At 38.1% G+C, this 25,246-nt stretch overlaps 3 protein-coding genes across 3 annotated transcripts; 1 reads left to right on the top strand and 2 right to left on the bottom strand.

The window, feature by feature from the left end:
• The first annotated feature begins 487 nt into the window (after positions 1-487).
• On the top strand, positions 488-3,765 carry mtg2 (mitochondrial ribosome-associated GTPase 2). Its single transcript, XM_058051463.1, has 6 exons — positions 488-870; positions 1,109-1,256; positions 1,331-1,446; positions 1,514-1,732; positions 1,800-1,938; positions 2,245-3,765. The coding sequence occupies exons 1-6, from the start codon at positions 667-669 to the stop codon at positions 2,640-2,642; spliced, it is 1,224 nt and encodes a 407-aa protein (XP_057907446.1). The 5' UTR covers positions 488-666; the 3' UTR covers positions 2,643-3,765.
• Positions 3,766-3,974: 209 nt separating this feature from the next.
• LOC131104368 (cadherin-2-like) lies at positions 3,975-13,178 on the bottom strand. Its single transcript, XM_058051462.1, has 15 exons — positions 13,124-13,178; positions 12,899-13,018; positions 11,878-12,024; positions 11,644-11,788; positions 10,768-10,937; positions 9,790-9,921; positions 9,531-9,713; positions 7,761-8,068; positions 7,544-7,686; positions 6,271-6,495; positions 5,939-6,154; positions 5,735-5,868; positions 5,424-5,495; positions 4,433-4,486; positions 3,975-4,317 (listed from the first exon to the last, which is right to left on the bottom strand). The coding sequence occupies exons 1-15, from the start codon at positions 13,157-13,159 to the stop codon at positions 3,997-3,999; spliced, it is 2,406 nt and encodes an 801-aa protein (XP_057907445.1). The 5' UTR covers positions 13,160-13,178; the 3' UTR covers positions 3,975-3,996.
• Positions 13,179-14,553: 1,375 nt separating this feature from the next.
• LOC131104382 (cadherin-like protein 26) lies at positions 14,554-23,470 on the bottom strand. The gene is made up of 19 exons (XM_058051488.1): positions 23,363-23,470; positions 21,845-21,904; positions 21,687-21,779; positions 21,442-21,600; positions 21,217-21,364; positions 19,908-20,077; positions 19,675-19,803; positions 19,402-19,587; positions 19,044-19,315; positions 18,480-18,622; positions 18,167-18,397; positions 17,876-18,094; positions 16,943-17,067; positions 16,755-16,835; positions 16,546-16,608; positions 16,367-16,441; positions 15,724-15,762; positions 15,205-15,276; positions 14,554-15,136 (listed from the first exon to the last, which is right to left on the bottom strand). The coding sequence occupies exons 1-19, from the start codon at positions 23,387-23,389 to the stop codon at positions 14,918-14,920; spliced, it is 2,511 nt and encodes an 836-aa protein (XP_057907471.1). The 5' UTR covers positions 23,390-23,470; the 3' UTR covers positions 14,554-14,917.
• Between the last annotated feature and the right edge of the window lie 1,776 nt (positions 23,471-25,246).

Genomic DNA, 25,246 nt, shown 5'->3' with positions numbered 1-25,246 from the left:
TGAATCCTGTTTTGACTGTCAGCAAGGTCAGTTCTTTGTATACAGTATGAAATCCTGTTAGTAATGTGTTCAGTGTAGGATGACCATATTTTGATTAAGGGAACTGAAAATTGGCTTATGATTTTAATAATTTTAGCGTATACCTCCTCTGTATGGATAGAAAATTATGTTACAAAATACAATCTATAACCAAAGATGTATTCTGATCGGCTTCAGGGAGATTATTCAACTAATTATTTCATCACTTTTCTAAAGAATGAACCAACACAGGACATGCTGGGAAAACAGAACATTTGGTCACCCTGGTTGAGTTCAATTGTTAGGTAGTGTACTTAAGACTATCAATGTCCACTACTGCTAAATTATCTCCCCAGAATTCTTCTTCTCGTTCTTTTCAGCGCCCATTTTAGATGTCATACCTCACACAATCCACAGGGTGGCAGTACACAATAAAAAAGACAGAATGGTGTAGGTCTCCTCTTGCTTTCCGTATGACGTCAATGCTCTTCCGGTGCGAGTACTGCTGTTAAAACATTTACTCTACAAGGCGAAACATTTAAATGTAATTTTCATTGTGAGAACTTAATACCACAGAGTTTTTTCTGTCATATGTGTGGTGATGCAAGCGATTGACACGTTGTTGCCGTTGTGTTGCTAAACGTCTCCATGCTAGCTACATTATCAAGAGTTCTGCTCCGGCTACCCGCTGACAGACCTTTAGGAGTCACGAGTCTTTTAGCAGGGAAGGAGCTCACCGTGGACGTTCGCTGTCAGCGTCCAGTGGCCTGGAAATATGTTAGCACCACCGCTCCACTGCAGGCTAAAGTACGAGCGAACCCAAAGAAAAAGGAATTTTCCGAAAAGAAACTGGTAAGTGTGACACGTTAATATACATATTTTCATGTATATGTCATGTTTTTTCAGATGTCTCGTGACCACAAATCCCTACACAACGACGTTAAACTTCATAAACTACAATAACTATCAATAATATTTGGCCTATATACAAAAATAATCATAACAATGTTTTTCTCAACCTCAAGTCGAACTGCTTTGTTTTGGTTTTGTGTTTGTGGTTTAAGTAACAGCACCATTTGTTTCTATCCAGACCCGCCACTTTGTAGACCACCGAAGTGTTCGGCTGGTGTCTGGTTCGGGCGGGAACGGGGCCTGCAGCTTTCACAGTGAGCCTAGGAAAGAGTGGGGTGGACCAGATGGAGGAAACGGTGGTGATGGAGGCTGCATCTTCATAAAGGGTGACAAGAGTAGTGTGTGTCAAAATGTGTATTAAACTATTTAAAAGCTAAATTCCTTATTTCTTTTCTCCCAGCTGATAGGTCTGTCAAGTCTCTGGTTCATGTTGGTCCTGTATACAGGGCGGAAGATGGGCAATCAGGAAGCAGCAAGAATTGTTATGGTCGCAATGGCCGCCCAACATTTATTTGTGTGAGTGCAGGCAATATTTCTTATAGTCCGACACTTGTTATTGTGAATAATTTGTATTCTGTGATAGGTTCCAACTGGCACTGTAGTGAAGGAGCAGGGCAGGATGCTGGTAGATCTTTCTGAGCATGGCCAAGAGTATTTGGCTGTGTTTGGAGGTTCTGGAGGGAAGGGGAACAGGTTCTTTCTATCTAATGAGAACCGAGCTCCAGTGACTGCAACCCAAGGAATTGAAGGTCAGGAGAGAGTTCTTCATCTAGAGTTGCGCACTATGGCCCACGCTGGACTGGTGAGTGGACGTTTCAGTTAGAAAGGCTTTGTGTAACAATTCATTGAAACATATTTAATCCATCTAGGTTGGGTTTCCAAATGCTGGAAAATCATCTCTACTGAGAGCCATCTCCAACGCCAGACCTGCTGTGGCCGCTTATCCTTTCACAACACTCAACCCCCATGTAGGAATTGTCAAGTACAGAGATCATGAGCAAGTTGCAGGTACAAGTGCAATGAGGAAAAAATATGACAATATATTGCAATCTATTTAATTTTGACTATGTTCTACCATGCATGTAGCCCTCACAGGGCTATATACTGATGTGGAACACAGACACGCATTCACATGGCAATATAATGAGCACGGCAAAACTATGCAGTTCATTTTCATTAATTGTGTGATTAATTCATATATTATCTTCCCAAGCCTAGTGCCTAGTTTATTCTGAACAAGCAAATTGAGATCTTGTGACACCCATATTAGTGGATCATGTTTTTATACATGTTTGTCTTATGGTTTTTATACAGTTGCTGACATCCCAGGCATCATTCAAGGAGCGCATCTAAACCGAGGCCTGGGCATCTCTTTCCTGCGGCACATTGAACGTTGCCGATTTCTCCTCTTTGTTGTGGACTTGTCCTCCCCAGAGCCCTGGACCCAGCTCCAGCACCTGCGGTATGAACTAGACCAATATGAACCCGGTCTCTCTCAACGACCTCATGCCATCGTTGCTAACAAAACAGACCTACCCGAAGCCCGGGAAAAGTTACAGACTTTGAAGAGCCGTGTGAGTCAGAGAATCATACCTGTGTCAGCTGTCACTGGGCATAACACAGAGGAGCTCATTCTACACCTTCGAGAGCTGTATGACAGCTATCTCCAAGGAGACGGTGACATGCAGGGAGGAAAGCCCACAAGATGGTAATGATAATGGTAAGAATAATATTTATACAACATGCTGAATGCTACATAAATGTATAAAACAGTTTTAAACATTTTTGCTGTGTGAATTAATGCCATTTAGAATCCATGGGTATTAGTGTAGTGACTCAGGGTCCCTGTGCAGTATGTTTACATGTAAACAATGGCAAAGTGCGCAACAAGCAAATTAAGAAGAATAGTGAACAAAACTACAAATAATGCAAATTACTGGTGTTAATTGGGGCCACAGTGGCTTAGGGGGTAGCGCAGGTTGTCCAGAAACTGAAAGCTTGGTGGTTCAATCTTCACTTTCTCCACCCGTTGTCGTTGTGTCCATGGGCAAGACACTCCACCCAAGCCCCCATGAATATTTGGTGGTGGTCAGATAAGGTCAGTTGATACAAAGAAAACCATGTTGACATACTGGCTCTTAATTAGAATTGTGTTAAGTGTGGCTAATGTTAGTATATTATAGTCATTATTATTGTTCTTCCTCACACTTGTGAGCAGTGCCTATAAAATGTTTTTGTGTTTTGTATGTATAAGTGTAGTAAATAGTTAAAATTCAAGATTGTAGTTACAATTTAAGCATATTTTCAGGAAAAGTCACATCAATATTTACTGTAGCCAAAGTACCCCTGGTTACCTAATTTTAAAAGTGAGTTTAATGATGCTTTAGGTTTATGTTATGTTTTGGCCTACATAATCGTCATTCCGTGCCACAAGAATTTGTAAAAGTCACACATATTATTGTTTGATATCAGTGAATTTTCCACTGATTCATTTTTTAAGGAATAGTGGAATAATACACCACCAAAACAGCAGGGTTCTCGAGCTTTATTTATACGATGTAATAACATCAATCACCACAAGGAGTCAGTGTTTCCTCAGGATTTAGATTAAGTCACTTGAACGTTTCTGTTAAGAAATAATGATTTAATTAAACGTGTTTAAGCTCCACAGTACCAACTATGTGAATAATACGTACGCCCTTGTACACGTTGTATATTTCAATCACACTATCCATGCTGCATTCATAACTTGTTAAAACCTGCAGTGACCTTATTAAAGAAACATTCAGGTTTTCTTTTTTACTACGGCGAAAAGTATAGGGCCATAAATAAAAGAGCAAACACTTAAATTGCCTTGACGAGCACACTAGTGTTGAAGAATTTTTCTGACAATAGATGACAATGTTGTTTATATACATATGTGTGTGCAGTAAATATGAAAATTAGATCTGTTCATTGATTAAACTAATTAATCATAATTAATTCAATTAATCTCACAAATATGCTTTTTATGTGTAAAAGTGGTAAACTATTCGATACCCAACTACAATGATCTTATATTGATATTTACAAATATAACGGAATGTTCTTATACTGCTCATTTTTGCCCTTTTGTGGAAATATGTTTCTTCCTGTTATGTTTATTGTTTTGGTTTGAAGGTTTTCCGTTGCACAAGATGTTGTGATGTTGGATATTGTGTTTCTATTGGGGATTTGGATTGAGTCTGGAGAGCTGAGTAGGAAATCCAGGTCCATGTCTGGGTCAAAGGGAATTTCAGGGATGGAAATGGCATCAAGCTCACTGCTCGTATCTAGGTCTCCTTCTTCAGCATAAACACGAGGAGCGCCATCATCCAGCTCTTCTCCTGTCTGTAAAGAGTACAGCATCTACAGTACGTAGGCAAAATATGTATATTTGTTATGGTTAGAACCTATTTTCAAAATGTGAAACACAATTACCTTCTTTGAAGAATTCTTAAAGAATTGATCAAACTGTTATTACCTCATTTATTGTTTTGCCCACATCTGGAGATGATACGCTTGGTCTCACCCAATTCTGTGAATAAGAAATTGTTCTAATTAATGACACAAGACCAAAAAGACACCTCATTTTCTGGGCTATATGGCTATAAGTCATTACGCCACACCTAACAAACTGTCACCTATGGTTATAAACTCCGTGTTGTGACCAAAAAAACGAGATTGTAGCTGGGTCTGCATTCTTTGAGCACTGAAATGAGGCACCGATAGCTACTTGGTTTTTCGGTCTGGTTACGACTATTCATGTCGGCACTGGTGCTTGTATGGAACAAGGATTTTTTTTTGGCAATTTTGCTTAGCACAGTACTGTCTAATGAGAACCGAGCTCCAGTGACTGCAACCCAAGGAAATGAAGGTCAGGAGAGAGTTCTTCATCTAGAGTTGCGCACTATGGCCCACGCTGGACTGGTGAGTGGACATTTCAGTTAGAAATGCTTTCTGTAACAATTTATTGAAACATATATTTAATCCATCTAGGTTGGGTTTCCAAATGCTGGAAAATCATCTCTACTGAGAGCCATCTCCAACGCCAGACCTGCTGTGCATGAGCAAGTTGCAGGTACAAGTACAATGAGGAAAAAAATATGACAGTATATCGCAATCTATTTAATTTTGACTATGTTCTACCATGCATGTAGCTCTCACATATATGGCTATAAGTCATTACGCCACACCTAACAAACCTATCAAACTGTCACCTATGGTTATAAACTCTGGGTTGTGACCAAAAAAACGAGATTGTAGCTGGGTCTGCATTCTTTGACCACTGAAATGAGGCACCGATAGCTACTTGGTTTTTCGGTCTGGTTATGACTATTCATGTCGGCACTGGTGCTTGTATGGAACAAGGATTTTTTGGCAATTTTGCTTAGCACAGTACTGTTTTATTTTGATGCTGCGCTGGAGTTTAAATGGGTTGTGCTGTGTATGTGTATCTCGAGCTTATTGCATACTTGTTCTGGTCCAGGTACAATTTCACTCATTAGTTCGCTTTTGTCTTCTTGGTGCAGCGGATCAAAGTGTACCTGTGAAAAAATTAAAACCAGTTTAGTTAACTTATATTTCAATTATTGTAATGAAGGATAACAATAATTAATCCCCCACTATTTAGAAATTCAATGTTAATAATAGAGCATAATAACTGGCAATAGTTCTGGGAATGTGACATTTCTACTTGATTATTTACCCTGATGTAGTTCCAAGAGTAAATATAGAAAATTATGTATAATAATTACACATATTTCACTGTCATAATTTTATTTACTTGGCAATCCCGGCCGAGGTTCTCTGTGTTACACTGCATTAGATGTCCCGAGCTGTCTGGTATGGCCAAACCTGCTGAGCTGCTGGTTTTGCCTTTTTTCTTTCTTGACCTCAGAAATGCTGTTAGTGGAATACCTATTTCATAAAAAGCACACAGAGTAAACCTAAGAAGAGAAGAAGACCATTAGATATTGTGTCACCTAACCTGTAAGAGGTACAAGGCATGACGATATGATTCCAGCATTTTTTCCTAGCGTGGGGCTTCCTGCACGACAATTTGGTCTGCTTTTGTCGAAGCAGTTACACACTGTAACTGACAGATTGTGGACAGCAGCTTTGCCCTGACGATCTGACACTTCCAGTAGCAACTCATGTCGTCCAGAAGCAACAATGCTATCTTTCAACAGGTAGACCGAGTAGCCTCGGGATGCAAACACACGAGATACAACGAAACTGCATCAGTTGTTCTCCTGGAGTTTCTCATGACAGAAATTCGACTTGGATGCTGACATCGCCTATGGTGGAATTAGTCCTCACCTTGCTTGGGGTCAATGTTCCACCTGCCTATAATATCTCCATTTAGTTTGAATTGGAAAGGCCCACCATATGGGCCTTCATCGGGGTCCAAAGCTGTAACATTGACCTTTGAGTGACCTTCAGATTGGCACATATCAATGTGATTTTCAGCCAGGGATGGAGCATTGTCATTCTCATCGCTAATGATTATGTTTAGCGTTGCAGTGCCTGTCATTGGAGGTACACCTGGAATGCAAAATAACATCACACATATGATGAATGAATATAAAAGCATCTACAGAATACAAAAACATTGCAGCCTTGAGTATTGTGCATTACCAATATTACCTATACACTAGTATACACTAGTATGAGAAAAACTGACCCATTTACTTCTTTATGAATCTTGGGTAGTTTTATCCACAACCTCGCTAAGCACATGTAGCAAGGCTTGATTGAGGGCGCTTTTCTGTTATATTCAATTACGTTTGGCCGTCCCGTGGGAGTTTTGGAGAGTGTTGTTTGAGGGAACCCTGGTCTTGGGGAAAATGCTTGTGCTGTTTTTTGTGATGCTGCAAAAGTATAAAATGTCCCTGGTTCTGCACCACTACAAGAAACTTGTACACTGCAATGGCTTTTTTTGGACTTGAACAAAAAAATACTGCCACACGGCCAACATCACACCTACTTCTTGCTATTGTTAGCATGTTAGCACACATCGTTGTTGACCTCAGATAATGATGTTTGCGCATTTGGAAGTGAGCCATGAAAGAAGTTTGGGATGGCTCTGAATGCTTGGTTTCAGAGAGTTTTTTTCTAACATCACAATTGTGACATCACAATGAGCAATGCTTCCTTATATGGGAATGTGCTGTTGACCAGACTCGAGGACTGCCCTCACCACAGCTCTGCTTCGCTCTGTTTGCAATTGTTAGCTTTGGTTTTAGATCTTTCTATGAGGCAAGATTAGGCAGAAGTGGTTGGAGTTTGTGATTCCTAGCAAGAGAAAAATATTTTAATATGTCTGTAAAACTGCATTTCACATTTGTGGAAATGAAGGGGCAATATCTGCCAAACTGTTGCTGAAACCAACAGTGAAGTGCGGAGTGGCCATGCAAATTTAAACAAACAAACAAACTGTTCGGGTTATTGTGTGTAGCTGCTCTATAGGAACACAATACAAAGGCCCAAACATTTTGCATAATAGGTTCCCTTTGAATTAGGGAACTAGGTTTGGCCCTACCCTCCCTGTAGATCAGATATGAATATCTAATGGGTGTTTTGAATGTCATACCATCATCAACAGCGCATACTGTGGCTTTGTAGACGTTGTCTTTCACATAGGGTGACTCTCTGTCAAGGATCTTGGATGTAGTTATTGCTCCTGTCAAGATGTCCACTGTCACCCAGTCAGCTGGATCCTCCCCTTTCATGTAGCTGAAGTACACGATATGTGTCTTAATTCAGACATCCTCACTTTCTTGTTGAACCTGAATATGCTCAAGACTTACAAAAATGTGTTGATCTTGCCGTAATCTGGATCTCTAGCTGTGAAGGTGTCCAGATACTGTCCTGCAGCAACATTCTCCCTCAGTGCAACCTGTTTGTTCGGCTCAACAAAAACGGGTGCCTCATTGACATCTTCCACCATCACATCCACGGCATATGTGGACTGACCAGTAGTCGTGGTGCCTCTATGAGTCTTCAATGTCCAAAGACTAGTGGTGCTTCGTCTCACCACTCTGCATGAAAAATATGGAATTTCATTCTCCACTGAGATGGTGATGCTCTTCAGGGAAACTTCTTCATAATCCAGAGGCTATAACAGAAGTAAAAACTAATTTTAAAGGATATTATAGACCACGGCACTTTTGGTGAGGGATACAGGAAGACAAAAAATTGTAATGGTGTTCCTCAGCAGTGTTTGATTGCTCCCAGGCTTACCGTAGAGTTGTAAAGTGTAATGGTAATGGTTTTATTTCATTTGAACATGCATCAGATTACAATTGAGTGCATCTCATAATCAGTTCACAGTTCCACATGTCCAAAAGGAGTAGGAAGAAGCAAAGCTTATTAAATCCTACCCCTCCATCTGGTACTTTTACAATTAGTAACTGTTACATTTGTTCACTTCCTGCTTTCCATAATACAGTTTAAGGGTTTTTTTTGTTTGTTTTAATAATGCACCTCGTATCGAAGTACAAGGTGATAATGTGTACCGTAGTAAGTGTCAATATAGTGATATATATAGCACATCATGACTGGTTCAAGACTCTTCATCCTTGTATTTAGCAAACATCAACTGCTTGTATTGTTTCTTGAATTGGCTCATCGTTGTGCATTGTTTGAGGTCCTTACTCAATCCATTCCATAGTTTGATTCCACATACTGAAATGCTATGGCTTTTTAACGTAGTCCTAGCATATAAGTGTTTCAAATGTAGTTCTTCCCTGAGATCATATTTCTCCTCTCTTGTAGAGAAGTATTGGATGATATTTTTAGGTAATTTGTTGTTTTTAGCCTTATGCATTATTTTAGCTGTTTGAAGATGAACTATATCAGCAAGTTTAAGTATTTGTGATTTTAGAAATAAGGAGTTAGTATGTTAGTAAGCTTAGTATGTTTACCTTACTGACCTTTTTTGCAGTACATTTAGCGAGTGAAGATTGCTTTTATAGTTATTAGCTCATATTTCCACACAATAAGTAAGATATGGTAGAACCAGAGAGCAATAAAGAGTGTGGAGTGATTTCTGCAAAGTTTGCAAATTTTGAACAAATTTTGTAGCGAGCTAATAAAATCAATTATTACAAAACTGAAAGATAGTCATAACTTTAAATAAATAACTACAAATAGTTAAATGACACATTATAAGTTGAACAACTGATAGAAAGCAGGACTGCTGCATTGGTAGTAGCATCATCAACGTTTAGTAGATGCAGGAATATTGTAAGCTCTGAAAAGGGGTGCATCTTGTTGAAATCTGACACCACAGCGCTGCTCCTGGCTCGTTTGCATACTAACAGTCATTGGATGATTTCTGAGGGGAGGGGAAAGGGGGTGGTGTGGGCTGTGAAGACATCCTCAGCACCGCCACGAAGATGAGAGATGAGGGGAGCTGTCTTGTGCGTTTTTGCCTCTAAAATATTGATTTGGGGGGGACGTTGCCCCCCCCCCCCCCCCCCCCCCCCGCTCAGTATAAAGACACAAACAGGAATACTATATGGAAGAAGTAATATTGCTGCACATTTTCATTTTGAGAGAGACAGGAAGTCAAATACCTTTTCCACATACAGTAACCCTTCATTTGTCTTCCAATCAGTAGTGATTCGAAAGTTCTTCTTTGTGTCTCGTTGGATGTGATATTTCGCCCTCCATGCCGCCGTACCTTTGCCGTCTTTGTCAGTAACTTGCAGACGTAAAATAAGAACATTTCTCAGCCCTTCTCTCACTTTTCCTGGACCCTGGAGTTCAGAACAAAGTTGATATTTGTTGTGTAGTGTTTACTGCAACTGAGTAATTCATATAGAAAGGGCTCACAGTTTGTCCTGTGATGACTGGAAGGTGATTGTTGTCATCTTCTATGTTGATTATGACAGTACTGGAACTGGAGAGCTGTTTTGGTTTGCCGTGATCTTTGGCCTCCACTATGATGGTGTATTTGTTTGCTTTCTGGAGGGATAAAATCACTTACTTTTCAAAGACAGCATGCCACCACAGCCAACATTCCTTCATTCATCCACTTTCTATAAGATGCATAGTATCTTGTTCTCAGTTAATTAAATGACTAATAGAAAGTGTTGTGCACACACTATAAATATGTATAGTTCACCTTCATGGTTCACCATTTCAATTTTTAATTAGTTCAAAGTTCATTCATTCATTTTCTTCCGCTTTTTCCTCACAAGGGTCGTGGGGGTGCTGGAGCCTATCCCAGCTGTCTTTGGGTGAGAGGCGCCAGCCAATCACAGGGCACATATAGACAAACAACCATTCACACTCACATTCATACCTATGGACAATTTGGAGTCGCCAATTAACCTAGCATGTTTTTGGAATGTGTGAGGAAACCGGAGTACCCGGAGAAAAAAAACCCACGCATGCATGTGGAGAACATGCAAACTCCACACAGAGATGGCTGAGGGTGGAATTGAACCCTGGTCTCCTAGCTGTGAGGTCTGCGCGCTAACCACTCGACCGCCGTGCCGCCCTAGTTCAAAATTCAGTTCATTAAAATTTTTTGGGTGAAAAGTGAGAATGAAAACCTGAACGCAATTTAATCTCCAAAAGAGGGGCACTGAAAAAACTGTTCTAGCGGAATTGTAGAACAATACTGAATATAAAGTGGTTTTCTTTATTCATGTTTTTCAATGAAAGTATTTTTTTTTAACTCACAACACTGCCAAAAGACATTAACACTTACAATCACACCTACAGCTTGATGTTAGCATGCATGTTATTGGAGATAATAGTCATAATATTAGTAACATTAATGATTGATACAATAACTCCACTTACATCATAGTCCAGACACCCTTTGAAGGAAAGGGTTGCAGTTTCATCATCAGATGTCTTAAAGTAGAACTCCACATCATGTGAGCTGGGAGTTACGGTGAGTATCCGTAAATCAAATTCTTTATTTTGATTGGTGTCCGCATCTACTGCCTTAATGGTAGTCAGTCCAGTGCCTGTGAACATGGGAAAATATCGATTTTTTTAATATATTAAAGTTTCCCTGTAAGCTAAATGTAAAGCAAAACAAAAGGAAGTGCACACAAGAACAGTGAAACCGTGTCATCAATCTTTTCCGGAAAGTCCGTCTCAAACCCAAACATTCTCAAACCAAATAATTTTTTCAAAATGAAATGAAAAATGAACAAAATGAATTTGTTGCAGACATCCAAAAATTAACACGTATAAATGAACTTTTAATCTAAACATAACACTAATACACACTTCATTTCTATACAATATTAGTGTTACATGCAGAAAACAAGTCAAATGTGTATATATATATATATATATGTATATAAAGTAGGTCTGTGAAAAATGCGTTAACGGTGGTAATTAATCAATTTAATTAATTATGTTAAATTTTTTTAGTGCAATTAATGCATCAGCACCAGAGCAAGCAGACAATTTTGACGGCAGGCGGAATTTGGAGCATCCCATGTTTAGCGATTACAGTTAGACTAAGACAATGTGTTGGTAACACAACAAAACTTGTGCCATATTGTACACGAATCGAAAAATGTACGTCAACAGAAGCAACAATTTTGCATACATTTTCCACATAAACTGAAAAACATGATATCAGGGGCCTTTAAGAACAGAGGTTCCACTGTATATCTGATTTTTTGAACAAAATGAACAAAGATAAGGTCATGAAATTACCTTGTGACGTTGACTCCTTTACAGTGATGGTATATATTTCACTGTCAAACACTGGTGAGTTGTCATTTGTATCCATAATCTGTATGTCAACACCAAGCTGTGTGTCCACTGCATTTGTGACCCTGTTTATTGCCTGAAATATTAGCTATAATGCAGAGACCAAATAATGAGAAACATTCACTTTGCACGCTCATTCAAATGCTTGCAGTGCAGCTTCTGTAAATCCATGCTAACCTTCAAGCTTTTGTGTTTTTCAAAGTCCACAGGACCATGAACTATAATTTCTCCAGTGTTTTCATCAATTTCTATTATGTCTCTCGGCTCCAAATCAACTCCTTGGCCATGTATCTTAAAACGGGCGTATTTTCTCCCCACTTGTACCTGTACAGAGCCAAACAACCATAGAAATTGTGATTACGTTCATACATATGTGCGTGCTTTTCATAAGCGAGCATTGTTGGATGGATATTTCAAATATACAACATAAGGTGGCCAGAAATATTTCAGTATTGAACAAAGCTAAACTTGTTCTCAATCAGATATCACTCCATACTCTTTATTGCTGGTTCTACCATATCTTACTTATTGTGTGGAAATATGGAGTAATAACTATAAAAACAATCTTAACTCGCTAAATGTACTGCAAAAAAGGTCAGTAAGGATAATTCAGAGAACATACTAACTCCTTATTTCTAAAATCACAAATACTTAAACTTGCTGATATAGTTAATTTCCAAACAGCTAAAATAATGCATAAGGCTAAAAATAACCAATTACCTAAAATGTCTTCCAGTACTTCTCTACAAGAGAGGAGAAATATGATCTCAGGGTAGAACTAAATTGGAAACACTTATATGCTAGGACTACGTTAAGAAGCCATAGCTTTTCAGTATGTGCAATCAAACTATGAAATGGATTGAGTAAGACCCTCAAACAATGCACAACGAGCCAATTCAAGAAACAATACAAGCAGTTAATGTTTGCTAAATACAAGTATGGATATATCACCTGGTACTTCGGTACAAGGTGCATTATTAAAAAAAAAAAAAAAACCTTAAACTGTATTGTGGAAAGCAGGAAGTGAACAAATGCAACAGTTACTGATTGTTAAAATTACCAGATGGAGGGGTAGGATTTAATAAGCTTTGCTTCTTCCTACTCCTTTTGGACATGTGGAACTGTGAACTGATTATGTGATGCACTCAATTGTAATCTGATGCATGTTCAAATTAAATAATACCATTACCATATTTACCTTGCCCAGGGTATATGGAAAAGGTCCATCATAGCCTTCATCAATCGTAAAGGACTCAATGATCCAGTTTCTTTTTTGTCGCTGCAAAATATCTGCACCATACACGTGCCTCCCCAAACACTGTAGAAACATATTTTACAGATATTTTTCTTGTCCAACATATTTTTGTGTTTCAGTTTCAGTATTTTTAGCTCTCCTGTCTTTAAGACTAAGAATCATTCTTACCAGCAGTGTAAAAATACTGAGGTGAACTTTATCCATAATAAATCCAGGTATGATGTTGTCATAAATGTTAATCCCTACACGAATAGAGTCTTAGTTCAACAAAGCTGCATGAGAGTGCAGCCGCATGCAAGGTAGGTTTAGGATGCCGAACACCTTGCGAGTGGGAGGATGGGCCTGGACAATGCAAACTCTGCATTCGTGAGACTACAGAGTAGACCATTTGTTTATTTTCCATATTCATAATTTCAAAGTTTTGAACACAGTTTTGAATACAGGGGTATTTTGTGGCAATAACGGATCTTTTTTTTAAAATGCATTTACTCTAAAGCAGCATAAATGAACTTAAATACAGTATTTTCGATGTTGCTTATCCTCACGAGGGTCATGGGTAGCGCTCAATTTTGCTACAAAGACTCAACAAGATTCTTGTTTGCATTTTACCTGAGAACTGGAGCACAAGTCGTGTGCTGGAAGACACAGCCATCCCAATGAGAGTGGACATTGTGTCGTTGTTGTTTCTATGCTGCTCTTGTACAGTCTTGATTTTCTTACTCAGCAGCGCTAATGCGTTTTCATACTTAAAAAAAAAAAAATACAAGTTCCTCTGTCTTTTCAGCTACATTACTCAATCCCAGTTTACATATGGATTAGTGAGAAAACAACTTTTACTGTTGTGTTGTCACAGCACGCAGTCGAAAAGCATGACACAGACTTCATTTTGACATGTAGCTTTTACACCTTGACAAAAGAAAGACAGCCGTTGATGTTATTTTTAAGTGATCGCGATTCGGGTCAGTTGCACTGAAATGATGTAGTTATTAAAAAAAAAAACATTGTGCCCTTCTCACATGGTGGTGTTCATCATGGCACCTCCAGGGCCTCACCCTCTTTTGAAATCCATAACATAATCCTTTGGTTGGGCTTGTTGCATGCCAGTGTCAAAGGGAATTACCTGCTCATGCTTTTTCTTTTGGCTTGCTGTGCTTAGTGTCACAGGTGAGCTGGAGCCTATCCCATCTGTCTTTGGGCAACAAGCGGGGTACACATCGGAATGGTGACCAGTTACTGGCAAGGCGCAAACAAACTCAAATTCCTGTTTAGCTAACATGCATGTTTTTGGGATGCAAGAGTACTCATTCAAAAATGCCCAAAAGGAGATTTGATTCCTCAATATCCTGACTTTAAGGCCAACATGTTAACCACTTGTCCACCCAAATAGTAGCCCAAATGAAGCACGATAAATTCAATCTACAAGCCAAAGCATAACTGATGGGAAGTTGTAGGGAATTCTTAATAATTACATAATTTTATAATTATAATAATTAATAATTATTCTTAATAATAATTAATAATCACCATCAAAAGGTCCCAACACTTGTTCATCAGTTTATTAAAAGGCGACTGAAATTCTTAATTACCATCATACTAATTTGATCTCTATCAGAATGTAAAACATGGTCAGAATACAAAAAAACAACCAAAAATACAAGAAATTTTAATTTCCTGAGAAATTCTCTGGCGCAAGACATTACAGTACAATTTAAACTGGTTTATTGTAGTATAAACATTTTAATTTGTAGAAGCAATACCCACTACTACTATTACTTAAACCTTTTGTCATGAACAAACAGGTTCATTTTAAAGTAATGGATACATTGTAACCAATTTAGTGTTTTCATTGCATAGTATACAATTAATAGAGGCATTCAATGCCAAAGGTCCAAAATTAAAAAAAAATTGTTTTAAATATGCTGTAACATGAGTCCATACTTCCGAGTCACTGTAATTTTCCATTTAAAGCTGGATGCCTTTTTCTTGTATTATCTGGTTGCAAATACAACCCAACTTCTTAAACTTTGGTCCCAAATCATCCAGAAAGTGGAAATCCTCTCCCAAATTGCTGAAAGACAGTTCATCCAGTGACTGACATTTACTCTCCTCTCCTTCGTAGGCATACTCATGGGGTTGGTATTGTGGGTGATCTGCATGGTTTCCGTCAATCATGTAGAGTCTCTGTGGGATTAAGGGGTCAAACTGCTGAGTGGTGTTTTGCATTTATGTGACACAAACATTCCTCTTACCCTGTTGAGGTGAGCTGAAATATTCTGACTGGACAGGAAGCTGTCTGATGTTTGAGACCTCGGTGAGCCTGCCTGCACAGAGAGATTGGACTGTGAGTTAGTAGTGTGTACAAATGTAGACAAATATAATGTTATTTGTAATTGCTGTAATTGGAATACTCCTGAATGAGTAAAACTAGATTTTCCAGTTGAGGTAGTTTTTTTTATAATTATAAATATAATTATAATAACAATATAAGAATAATACACTGCCTAGCCAAGTAGTACTTTTTTTAGAAAATTTGAGTGCTTGTTTTGAAAATGTCTTACAACATTTTTTGTTGTTTGTCGCCACATATCAAGCATATACTGTAGGTAAGCCTGCATTGGCATTGGTAGAGATGTTGCTGAGTACTCTGAACTATCTGCTTATAAGTTAAATCCTGGGAATAAACATTTTCTAGCCAGGTAGTGTATTTAGTTTTTTATATGCACTCTAGAAAACTACATTTTATTTTACGATATTTTCATTTTACATACCTGGTAGGTGTCAGTCTTGTTTGCAGCCCATGTAGAGTACTGAAATAAACGACATGAACATTGAGTCGTGTTGTGAATTGTGTCGCAATTCCAATGTTTTGTGTCACGTGTGGTACACACATGTTGGGTTTTTTCTATCTGTGATTTACTCATTTGACATCTAACCTCAATTATGATATTGTTCATACAATTATGGATGTGGTTCCCTAATTGGGGCTGCCTTTTTTTTCCAAAAATTAAGATTAAGATATGCCTTTATTCGTCCCTCAGTGGGGAAATTTGTATTGCACAGCAGCAAGAGTACAGAGTCAGTTAAGCAGTACAAAATACACAATATAGAAAAATAAACAATATAAACAACCCAAGTATTAACAAAATCAACAGTTTTTCCCAGAGTTATATACAATACAGTATGTAAATAATATGAAACGAGATGAGATATATGACCAGTCTATACACAGATCTTGTTAGAGAGTTAATATGAGGCATTATGGAAATACTTCACATAGAACTTAGTATATTGCATTTAAAGCCAGATATTACACAGTGAAAATGCTTACTTAATTGGGTAATAATGTTCATAGATACAGTCAGAAGTAATTCTCATTAAAGACTGCAATTGGAAACATGTAGTTATACTCACCATTGTATGTCCATTGTTGCTCTTAAAACTTTCTCGGTGGTATTGCTGACCCAAAGAGTCCATGACAGAGTTCATCTGTAAGTGACATATATGCATATATGTGTGGAAGAGGGATAGCATTGCAAATGAGTGCATTTAAAGCAAAAAAAAAATGACAGAAATATTATCTTGTTACTTACCAGAGTAAGCCCTGAATTGTAAGTATTAAAGTCTTCTGCCATTACTGGAGCCATCTTGGTTATCTAAAAATATAATTCAAGTAGAGACCAATGAAAATTATGACCATGTTTGGTGGTGTTGTACTATTTATTTTCTGTTTTTCTTAGTTTACCTTTTATCAGTCACCAAACTCACCACAAAATAACCGAGGTAGTATCAAGAGAAATACCTGCATGGCGCCCTGCTTTTGTCCATTTGCAAAAGTCATAGCCACATCCTTTGTTGGTGTCAGCAGCAAAGATGGCTCAGCCTAGTTATGAAAAAGTGCAATGCATGAGAAAATAAATTAAAATAGCTTTTTCCTTTACTAATTTTCATTCTTTGTAATTTGTGTAACCCCAACAAAGCCAAACACACCTTACATTCAGCACCACCTCCTTCTTGATTGTACTTAATTAACGTCTGGTGACCTTCATCGGGTTGGAGCTCGGACAAGTGCATGAACTTTTCCTTACACTCACACACCAAGAGGAATAACAGTACTGCAAACACACATATCAGACAGTATATATTTTAAGTATGCAGGTCAGCAGGGTACCTCTAAGTAATACTCATGACCCTCAACTCAACCGATGATACAGTATTTCCTGATTTCCTTAATGAGAGCGCTTTGCTGGGAGCAAGTGCAAACTATTACATTTTCATAATTTGTATTGCAAATATAGAGTGACAGAAGAGAACATAAAACATGCATGTCGGTCAAAAGAGGGACAACTTCTGTTGTCTTCTTCGATGAACTTCTTCGATGAATAGATACAAAAGATAATCCATGAAGCATATTTAGTATTCCCGATAGAGCAAAGATCAGTAACTCCCAGGCTACACGGTGGTCGAGTGGTTAGCGCGCAGACCTCACAGCTAGGAGACCCGAGTTCAATCCCACCCTCGGCTATCTCTATGTGGAGTTTGCATGTTCTCCCCGTGCATGGTTGGGTTTTTTCCGGTTTCCTCTCACATTCCAAAAACATGCTAGGTTAATTAGCGACTCCAAATTGTCCATAGGTATGAATGTGAGTGTGAATGGTTGTTTGTCTATATGTGCCCTGTGATTGGCTGGCCACCAGTCCAGGGTGTACCCCTGCCTCTCGCCCGAAGACAGCTGGGATAGGCTCCAGCACCCCCCCACCCCACCCTAACTCCCTTGCAACAGCAGCACAGTGAAACAACAATAAATATGTATAGTATTGATGCCGACTCACTTCCTGTAAGAACATAAAAAGTCAATACATAGATTTTTTTCTGCATTTTGTTCGTATTTGTCACAGAGTAGTTGAAGATGATGATCCTCACCTAAAAATAACAGCAATCCTGCTAAAATCAATCCAATGCCAGCCGGTCCCAGACTGGTTGAGAGTTCTTTACGGCGACACACATCTCCCTCTCCACAGTCACACACCATTACGACCACAGTGTCCTCTCCAGTTATGCCTTGCTGATCCTCAATCAGAAGGGGCACTGAGTAATTTCCATAAGGGAGGGTTTTCAGGCTAACTAGCCCAACTTCCTCACCTGAGAATAAACAGAAAAGCATGTGGGTTTTTGTTTTGGAGTAATTTCAATTTAAATGCAAGATATATTTACCGGCTGATGTATCCACTTTCCATCGCTGCAACTGGGTTGCATCATCGCTTTTCAGTGAGATGGTGAACGGCCCGCTGTACGGATGTCGATCCAGATCTTTTGGAGCAAGCATGACCTTGTTTAACTTGTTTCCGCACATGGTGACACTGTTGTTGACCAGCTTTGGATTGTTGTCGTTGATATCCTGGAGGTGAATAAGTATGGTGCCCGTGCTTGTGGCTGGAGGATCACCTTGTTATCCACAGCAAAGAAAAGACCACTATTTTTTATATATATATATTTTTATAATAAATAAATGGTAGTGGCGTCATACCATCATCAATTGCACCGATTAGTATTTTATAAATGTTGTCATGAACAAAGGGTGACTCTCTGTCCATCTTCTTCGTGGTTGTGACTTGCCCTGTTTTCTTGTCAATGGTCACCCAATCAGCTGCGTCTTCTAATATCGTAAACCTAGAAAACATGTAGTGCATTTCTACTTAATTGGAACAGTGTATTTACATTGTTATTGGTTTTAATAATTTTTTAAGTTATTACAATGAATTGTTAAAAGTTCCTTTTGTAAGCACTTTACTATGTCCAATTCATTTTGAATGATATTTAACACAGGATGTCCAAGTCCAATTAGCGGACACATATTGTTGTAATTCAGACATGCAGTATCGAAATAGGGCGGCACGGCGGTCTCGTGGTTTGCGCGCAGACCTCACAGCTAGGAGACCAGGGTTCAATTCCACCCTCGGCCATCTCTGTGTGGAGTTTGCATGCTAGGTTAATTGGCGACTCCAAATTGTCCATAGGTATGAATGTGAGTGTGAATGGTTGTTTGTCTATATGTGCCCTGTGATTGGCGTATGAGTATCGAAATACCCACCTAATTTTTGATACATCCGAGTCGACGTCATGAACCTTTGGCGTGTACAGCGGCCTTCCCGGTTCCTCCTCTTCTTTCTCAAAGATCTCAACTGGATCTTTTTCAAACTGAGGCGGGTCATTGACGTTTGTAACTTTCATTGTGACGTTAACTGAATGAGAACGATGTAAGCCTCTGCTCATAGTCGCTGCGTCTCCACAAACATATAAAGGTTCTTCATTCTCGACCCCAATTTGCAGGGTTGAAATAGTTGACCTCTCAAAATCATTCCCCTATGGGAACACAAACGCAAAGTCAGGTGTGGTGTAGTTGAGCTTTGTGATGAGTTCATGGCCCCCGACAAAATCAAAAAATTTACCTTGATGACGCTCACAATACCCTCGTTAGTCTCAGGGTCAGTTTCAATTTTGTAATTGTTTTCTTCATTTCCTTTAATGAAGAAGTACTTAGCTCGCCAGCCGGGGGTTTTAGGAGTGTCTTTGTCTTCGACTGCGAGCCTCAAAACATTTTCACGTGTGACCATTTCTTGAATTTCACCAATGTACTGCAACGGAAAAAAAAACATGGTCAATTCCTGGACTATTGTGCACACCAGAGACCAGAATGTGACCAAAAACTGTATAATGCTTGCCTTTTTTGCTATGAAAGTTGGTGGATGACTGTTGCTGTCAATAATGTTAAGCGTGATAACAGCGGTTGATGACAAGGATGGCTTTCCGTGATCTTTCGCTTCGAGTATTATCTCATATGTCTTTACTTTCTGAAACAGAAATAAAGGCAAACCATTATATATGGGATGTCATTTGGATAAATCCCCGAGCGCCTTGAAAATGCAGCTTTAAGTAGAAGATCAACGAGACTTACGTCATAGTCAAAACATCCTTTAAAAGTAAGCTGAGACATTTTGTCGTCAATCCGGTGCAAGTCAATTTTGGGCACTTGTGGGGATTGTGAAAAGATACTCAAGGTTACTGTGGAGTTTGGGGTGTCCGCTTCATCAGGGTCTGTAACCTCGATCTGAACTGGTAAGAAGCCTTGGTGGGATGTGACACACAGAGAAGTGGCAGTAAGGATTGGGAAAATGTTAAAATTAATAAAATAAATATTCAGTCAATTTAGTTTTTTTTTAAAAAGGAGATTCATTCATTAATTAATTCATTTTCAACCACTTATCCTCATGAGGGTCGTGGGGGTGCAGCCAATCACAGGGCACATATAGACAAACCACCATTCACACTCACATTCATACCTATGGACAATTTGGAGTCGCCAATTAACCCAGCATGTTTTTGGAATGTGGGAGGAAACCGGAGTACCCGGAAAAAAACCCACGCATGCACGGGGAGAACATGCAAAGATGACCGAGGCTGAAATCAAACTCGGGTCTCCCAGCTGTGTGCCCTGCGCACTAACCACTCACCCATCGTGCAGCCCAAAAGCATTAACAGCATTATATCATTCTTGTATTTAACCTTTTAAAAAATATATATATTCCCATATCTTCTAAGGCCTTAGTGCGTTTTGTATGCAGTGTAAGTGACTTAGTATTTAGTAAAAGGTCAATGATGTCCAAAGTGCAGCCCGGGGCCTTTTCCTGATCGGAACCCCTTTTTTTTTATTACCAGGCTGAACATTCTAAAAATATAATTTAAAAAGAAAAATAAATAAATACATTGAAAAATCTGCTATTATTTATTTAAAAAATATTTAATTAATTAATTAAGGTATTAAAGAAAAACATATTATTTTAGTCATAATAATGCGAAGCAAACAAATTTGTAAAAAAATATATATTTTTTTAAATTAGGTTAGGGAAAAAGTTCCAATATTATGTGAATATTGTCAAAGTATAACGTCCTAATACGGTATCTTAATATACTGTATTTCAGAGTTAAAAATAAATCAATCAATTACTATGATGTAATGTATTCTTTATGCTATGAGTTATGCTAAGTTTTGAAATCTACAGCTTTTTAAAATTTACCAGGTGAAATACCAGGTGTATTCGTCCAAAGTATCGGTATGGGTTTAATATCGCCGAAACCAGCCTGAATTTGACTCCATATCGAATCGGAAAGGAAATCGGTAGTATCACAAATTGTAGTTATGTTATGTTATGTTATCACAATCTTTATTGAGTGACTGCTGGTAAAAAAAAAAAAAAAAAACTCACCCTCCGGTGTGTTCTCCTTCACGTCCACACTCATTTGCGGATGAAGAAATTTTGGAGCATTGTCGTTAATGTCCTTTATTTTGACATTAAATGCCAATTCTCTGTCTATTGTTTTGCCTGTTTTTAAGTCCAAGATGTCAAACTCGATCTGTGGGGAGGAACATTTTATTGTTATCAAAGTGATAATTACAGATAAATCAAATATATGACGTAGTTTGGCCTCACATGAAATAAAGGATTCTTCTCTCTGTCAATGGTTTTATGGGCATAGACTTTTCCACTTTGTTGATCAACTGAGAACACACCCAGTGGCTCCTCAGTCACACCCATTCCACTTATAACATATTTATGATTATTGTGCTGATGCGTCTTATCATTGAACAGCTAAAAAAAAGAAATACAGTTGATTTGTTAGCTGCATGTTGTGACTAAGCCAACTGCTGATTTTGTCCAGAAGATGTTGATTTAACCTCAGATATTTCTTTGGGGAACGGCCCTTGGTCTTCCTCAACTACTTCAATAGTCGACAGAACCCACCTTCTTTTGGAACGCACCAAAAGCTCCTGTTGATGATAAATACCCCGTCGTTCTTCATTCAGGCTATTCATTCTGAAACTGAAAGAGTTACCCGCTTGGAGCGCTGGAGGTGGTTTCCTCGAGGAGAGGCTAATGTCGCTGTGACTAAAGCCTACGGAAAAAAACAGAAACAAGATCACTCGGATACCACTGAAACCCGTCAATGCTCAAACATCTGTCATCTGCAAAATCATTCATGCACATGATTTATGCAAAACAGGATATTTTACATGACATTTTTTCTCTCTTAATTCAGGAGAAATTGGGGTTCTAGATGAAGCTTAGAAATCCTACACAGTGGAACCTTGGTTAGCGTCATAAATCTGTCACAGAAGGTCTGGTTCTAACTGTATTCCAACCGAATACATTTTTCCATAATAAATGGTAATGGTTTTATTTCATTTGAACATGCATCAGATTACAATTGAGTGCATCCCATAATCAGTTCACAGTTCCACATGTCCAAAAGGAGTAGGAAGAAGCAAAGCTTATTAAATCCTACCCCTCCATCTGGTACTTTTACAATCAGTAACTGTTACATTTGTTCACTTCCTGCTTTCCATAATACAGTTTAAATTTTTTTTTTTGGATTTTTTTTATAGATGAACTATATCAGGAAGTTTAAGTATTTGTGATTTTAGAAATAAGGAGTTAGTATGTTCTCTGTAGTCGGCATTATGAATTATCCTTACTGACCTTTTTTGCAGTACAAATCATGTTAATCAAATTAACCCGTTTCAGAAGGCCAAAAATGTTAACACATTTTTATAGTTTTACAATTACATTTGTATTTGAAAAGCATATACAGTACAGTAAATACATATAAATGACAAATGAGAGTAATAAGTGAACATTTAACATCACTTTCACTTTCATTGAAGATCCACTCTGTATTTTGCCATGAGTTACATATTTCATGAATTTAACAGTGTTTCACCGTGGCTCCTGCGCCATTGTGCAGCAGTAACGAATAGGAAAAGCAGAGATTTGTGACATAATTGTGTTAGCAAAGAACGACAGAGTCCATCACTGAAGCCCTCTAGACATACAACAACAGTAAAATATACAAAACACCTCTTTACGTCCTTTTATGTTTACGCGACGGATAAGAATGTTACTTGTACTGCTCATAAATGTTTTATGATGGCGACAGCTTGCCACTGGAATGTATTATTTTTTTGGTGCAAAAATTTGGTTGTTGGTTGGTCGCTTATCTGCTGTCCTTAGAAAATGCTCTCAATTGTTATTATTTTATATTACTGAGTAAAACACATCCATTCATTAAGAAAGAACAGTGAAGTATTTTCTCCATAATCCACTGTGATTGTTTTTTTTAGGTTAATTGCAAAATTCACCTGTGCAGCCTTGGGTTAAATATTAACGTGCAAGTGTTGTGAAATTTGAATTCAACAATTACAGTCAATCAAAAGGCCATAGTCATGCAGCAGCTTAATAAGACCAACACTAAAAGTTCAGAATCGAATATCTTGACCATCATGTATAACACATGTGTTATATGCAGGATTGTACCCTATCATTAGAACTGGATGTATTTTAGAAAGAGACCCACCATCAGAAGAAGAGAAATGGTCCTCATCTTGTCTTCCCAGCTCTCAGCAGCTCTGTGCTTATACGAGTAGCTCCGATGCACAACACAGTCCACTCGGCCCTGAAGGCAGCAAGTTGCTTCACTTCATTGTATCAACAAAGGCGTGTTTGTTCGCATGCACAGTATTTGGAATACTATCTTTTTACCTATACTGAGATTTGAGGTTGTGATTTGGGCTTACGTATTTATATTTGCTACATGTGAGAGTGTTTAGTTCACGTGGTGTCGATTTTAATTAAGCTCTACTTATTGTATGTGATAAGAAAACACACTAGGCTTAGGTATCGGCCCTTTTTTTGACCCCGGTGCCATCTGCAACAAACAAAAATGATCATATTTACTAAGTCCAGACCTTCCGATATGTGGTAAGAAATTTTTAAAAAGTGAGTAGAATGACATCTTCATCATCTGGCAGGCAAATTTGGACAATAGTGAAACACGTGAAACTACTTCTGCTATACATCACAAATGGTTTGTCCCATTTGTCCCAGTTTTCCCATGGTCACATCCTCACGAGCGATAATGACGTTAATGCAGATTTACTCAATATATTAAGTTAATGGGAATGTCTGAATATTAGTAGTATTTTAATGACTCATAATTTTAGGGTTTGAAATTAATCTTCGCCATCACAAAATACACATATTTAGAGTGAGATTAAGTAAAACAATTTTTTTTAAATTTACTAGTTGATTTTAATTAACAGATTATTTTTTTAATTTAAATTTAAATTTTACAAAATTACATCAATTAAATTATTATTAGATTTATTGTTCTCAACTAAAAAAAACACTTTTGCAATATCCAGAGCTAACTTTTACATACCTGGGATATTTACTAAGAGGCTGAATTATTTTTTAGAGTGTACTGTCACAAATATTTCATCCCGACATTGGGGTTCGAACATCGCTCCATCACTCTCTCATGGTCTAAACTTGATTACAGTAGGAGAACGTGTTATTTAAGTTAACTATTGGCCAAGATTTTTTAAATTACTTTTGTTGAGACACAATGTATACAATAAATATGGCAGTTTTTGTGTAATGTACATTGCATATTACGTCGTTTATAATGATAATGTGTAATAATAATGTTAATGAGTATCAGTTGATATATCAACATCAGTATCAGTTGATATCGGAAGCATAAATGAAGTGCTGGACATTATCAATATATCAGATATTGGTAAGTGAGACAATATTGAGCATCTCTGGATCAATGCAATAATTGCAGTTGAATGATATTTGAGGCAAATGGCGGCCACACCAGATGTACCTCTGCATTGTTTATATCTTTCACCGTAATAATCAGTCAATTTATTTGTGTCCAGCTATAATATAACCTTCAAAGTAAAAATTGAAGTTTGTATTTTCTCTGTACTTTTACAAGTTCTGGGTACATTTATCTGGCAGACTTTAGAGTGCATGTAAGGACGCTGCTGTGCCAATACAAAGGCACAAGTAAACAGAAATGGATATGCAACTTTTCCCACTCCCACAGCCCAACCCATAACCTTACGTTTACTAACACTACTTTGGAATCAACTGTAAAGACAATGGCCCTCAGGCAATAAGATCAATAAGATCTACATTCCTGAATCTGAGTCTGAATAAACTACAAAACTGCAACTTCACGACTGGACCAAAATCTGTTGTCATTGAACACAATTAATACCCCCAGATGTTAAAAGTTACAGTATATATTCTGTACCCGAACTCATCCAAGATGGTCTGATGTCATATGAAAGTCTTAGCTGCAGGACTTTTGAAAAAAGTCTTGAATATCAGTGACAACATATCTTGATGATGATAAGATGGTCCTTTATATTTCAGGCTAAGGAAGGAA

This window comes from Doryrhamphus excisus, chromosome 16 (assembly GCF_030265055.1).
Source record: "Doryrhamphus excisus isolate RoL2022-K1 chromosome 16, RoL_Dexc_1.0, whole genome shotgun sequence".
NCBI classification, from domain to species: domain Eukaryota; kingdom Metazoa; phylum Chordata; class Actinopteri; order Syngnathiformes; family Syngnathidae; genus Doryrhamphus; species Doryrhamphus excisus.
The sequence above is the reverse complement of the archived record's forward strand: the minus strand, read 5'-3'. Positions and strand labels throughout refer to the sequence as shown.

Coding starts and splice junctions, on each gene's coding strand:
- mtg2 (XM_058051463.1), top strand. CDS start 667: ATGCTAGCTACATTATCAAGAGTTCTGCTCCGGCTACCCGCTGACAGA. Junction 1,447..1,513: donor GCCGCCCAACATTTATTTGT/GTGAGTGCAGGC, acceptor ATTCTGTGATAG/GTTCCAACTGGCACTGTAGT. Junction 1,939..2,244: donor AGATCATGAGCAAGTTGCAG/GTACAAGTGCAA, acceptor GTTTTTATACAG/TTGCTGACATCCCAGGCATC.
- LOC131104368 (XM_058051462.1), bottom strand. CDS start 13,159: ATGGATAAAGTTCACCTCAGTATTTTTACACTGCTG. Junction 6,496..7,543: donor AGTATGCGCTGTTGATGATG/GTATGACATTCA, acceptor TTTGCATTCCAG/GTGTACCTCCAATGACAGGC. Junction 6,155..6,270: donor GAACATTGACCCCAAGCAAG/GTGAGGACTAAT, acceptor TTGCATCCCGAG/GCTACTCGGTCTACCTGTTG.
- LOC131104382 (XM_058051488.1), bottom strand. CDS start 23,389: ATGAGGACCATTTCTCTTCTTCTGATG. Junction 20,078..21,216: donor GAAGGAGAACACACCGGAGG/GTGAGTTTTTTT, acceptor CATCCCACCAAG/GCTTCTTACCAGTTCAGATC. Junction 18,398..18,479: donor AATCGGTGCAATTGATGATG/GTATGACGCCAC, acceptor GTGGATAACAAG/GTGATCCTCCAGCCACAAGC.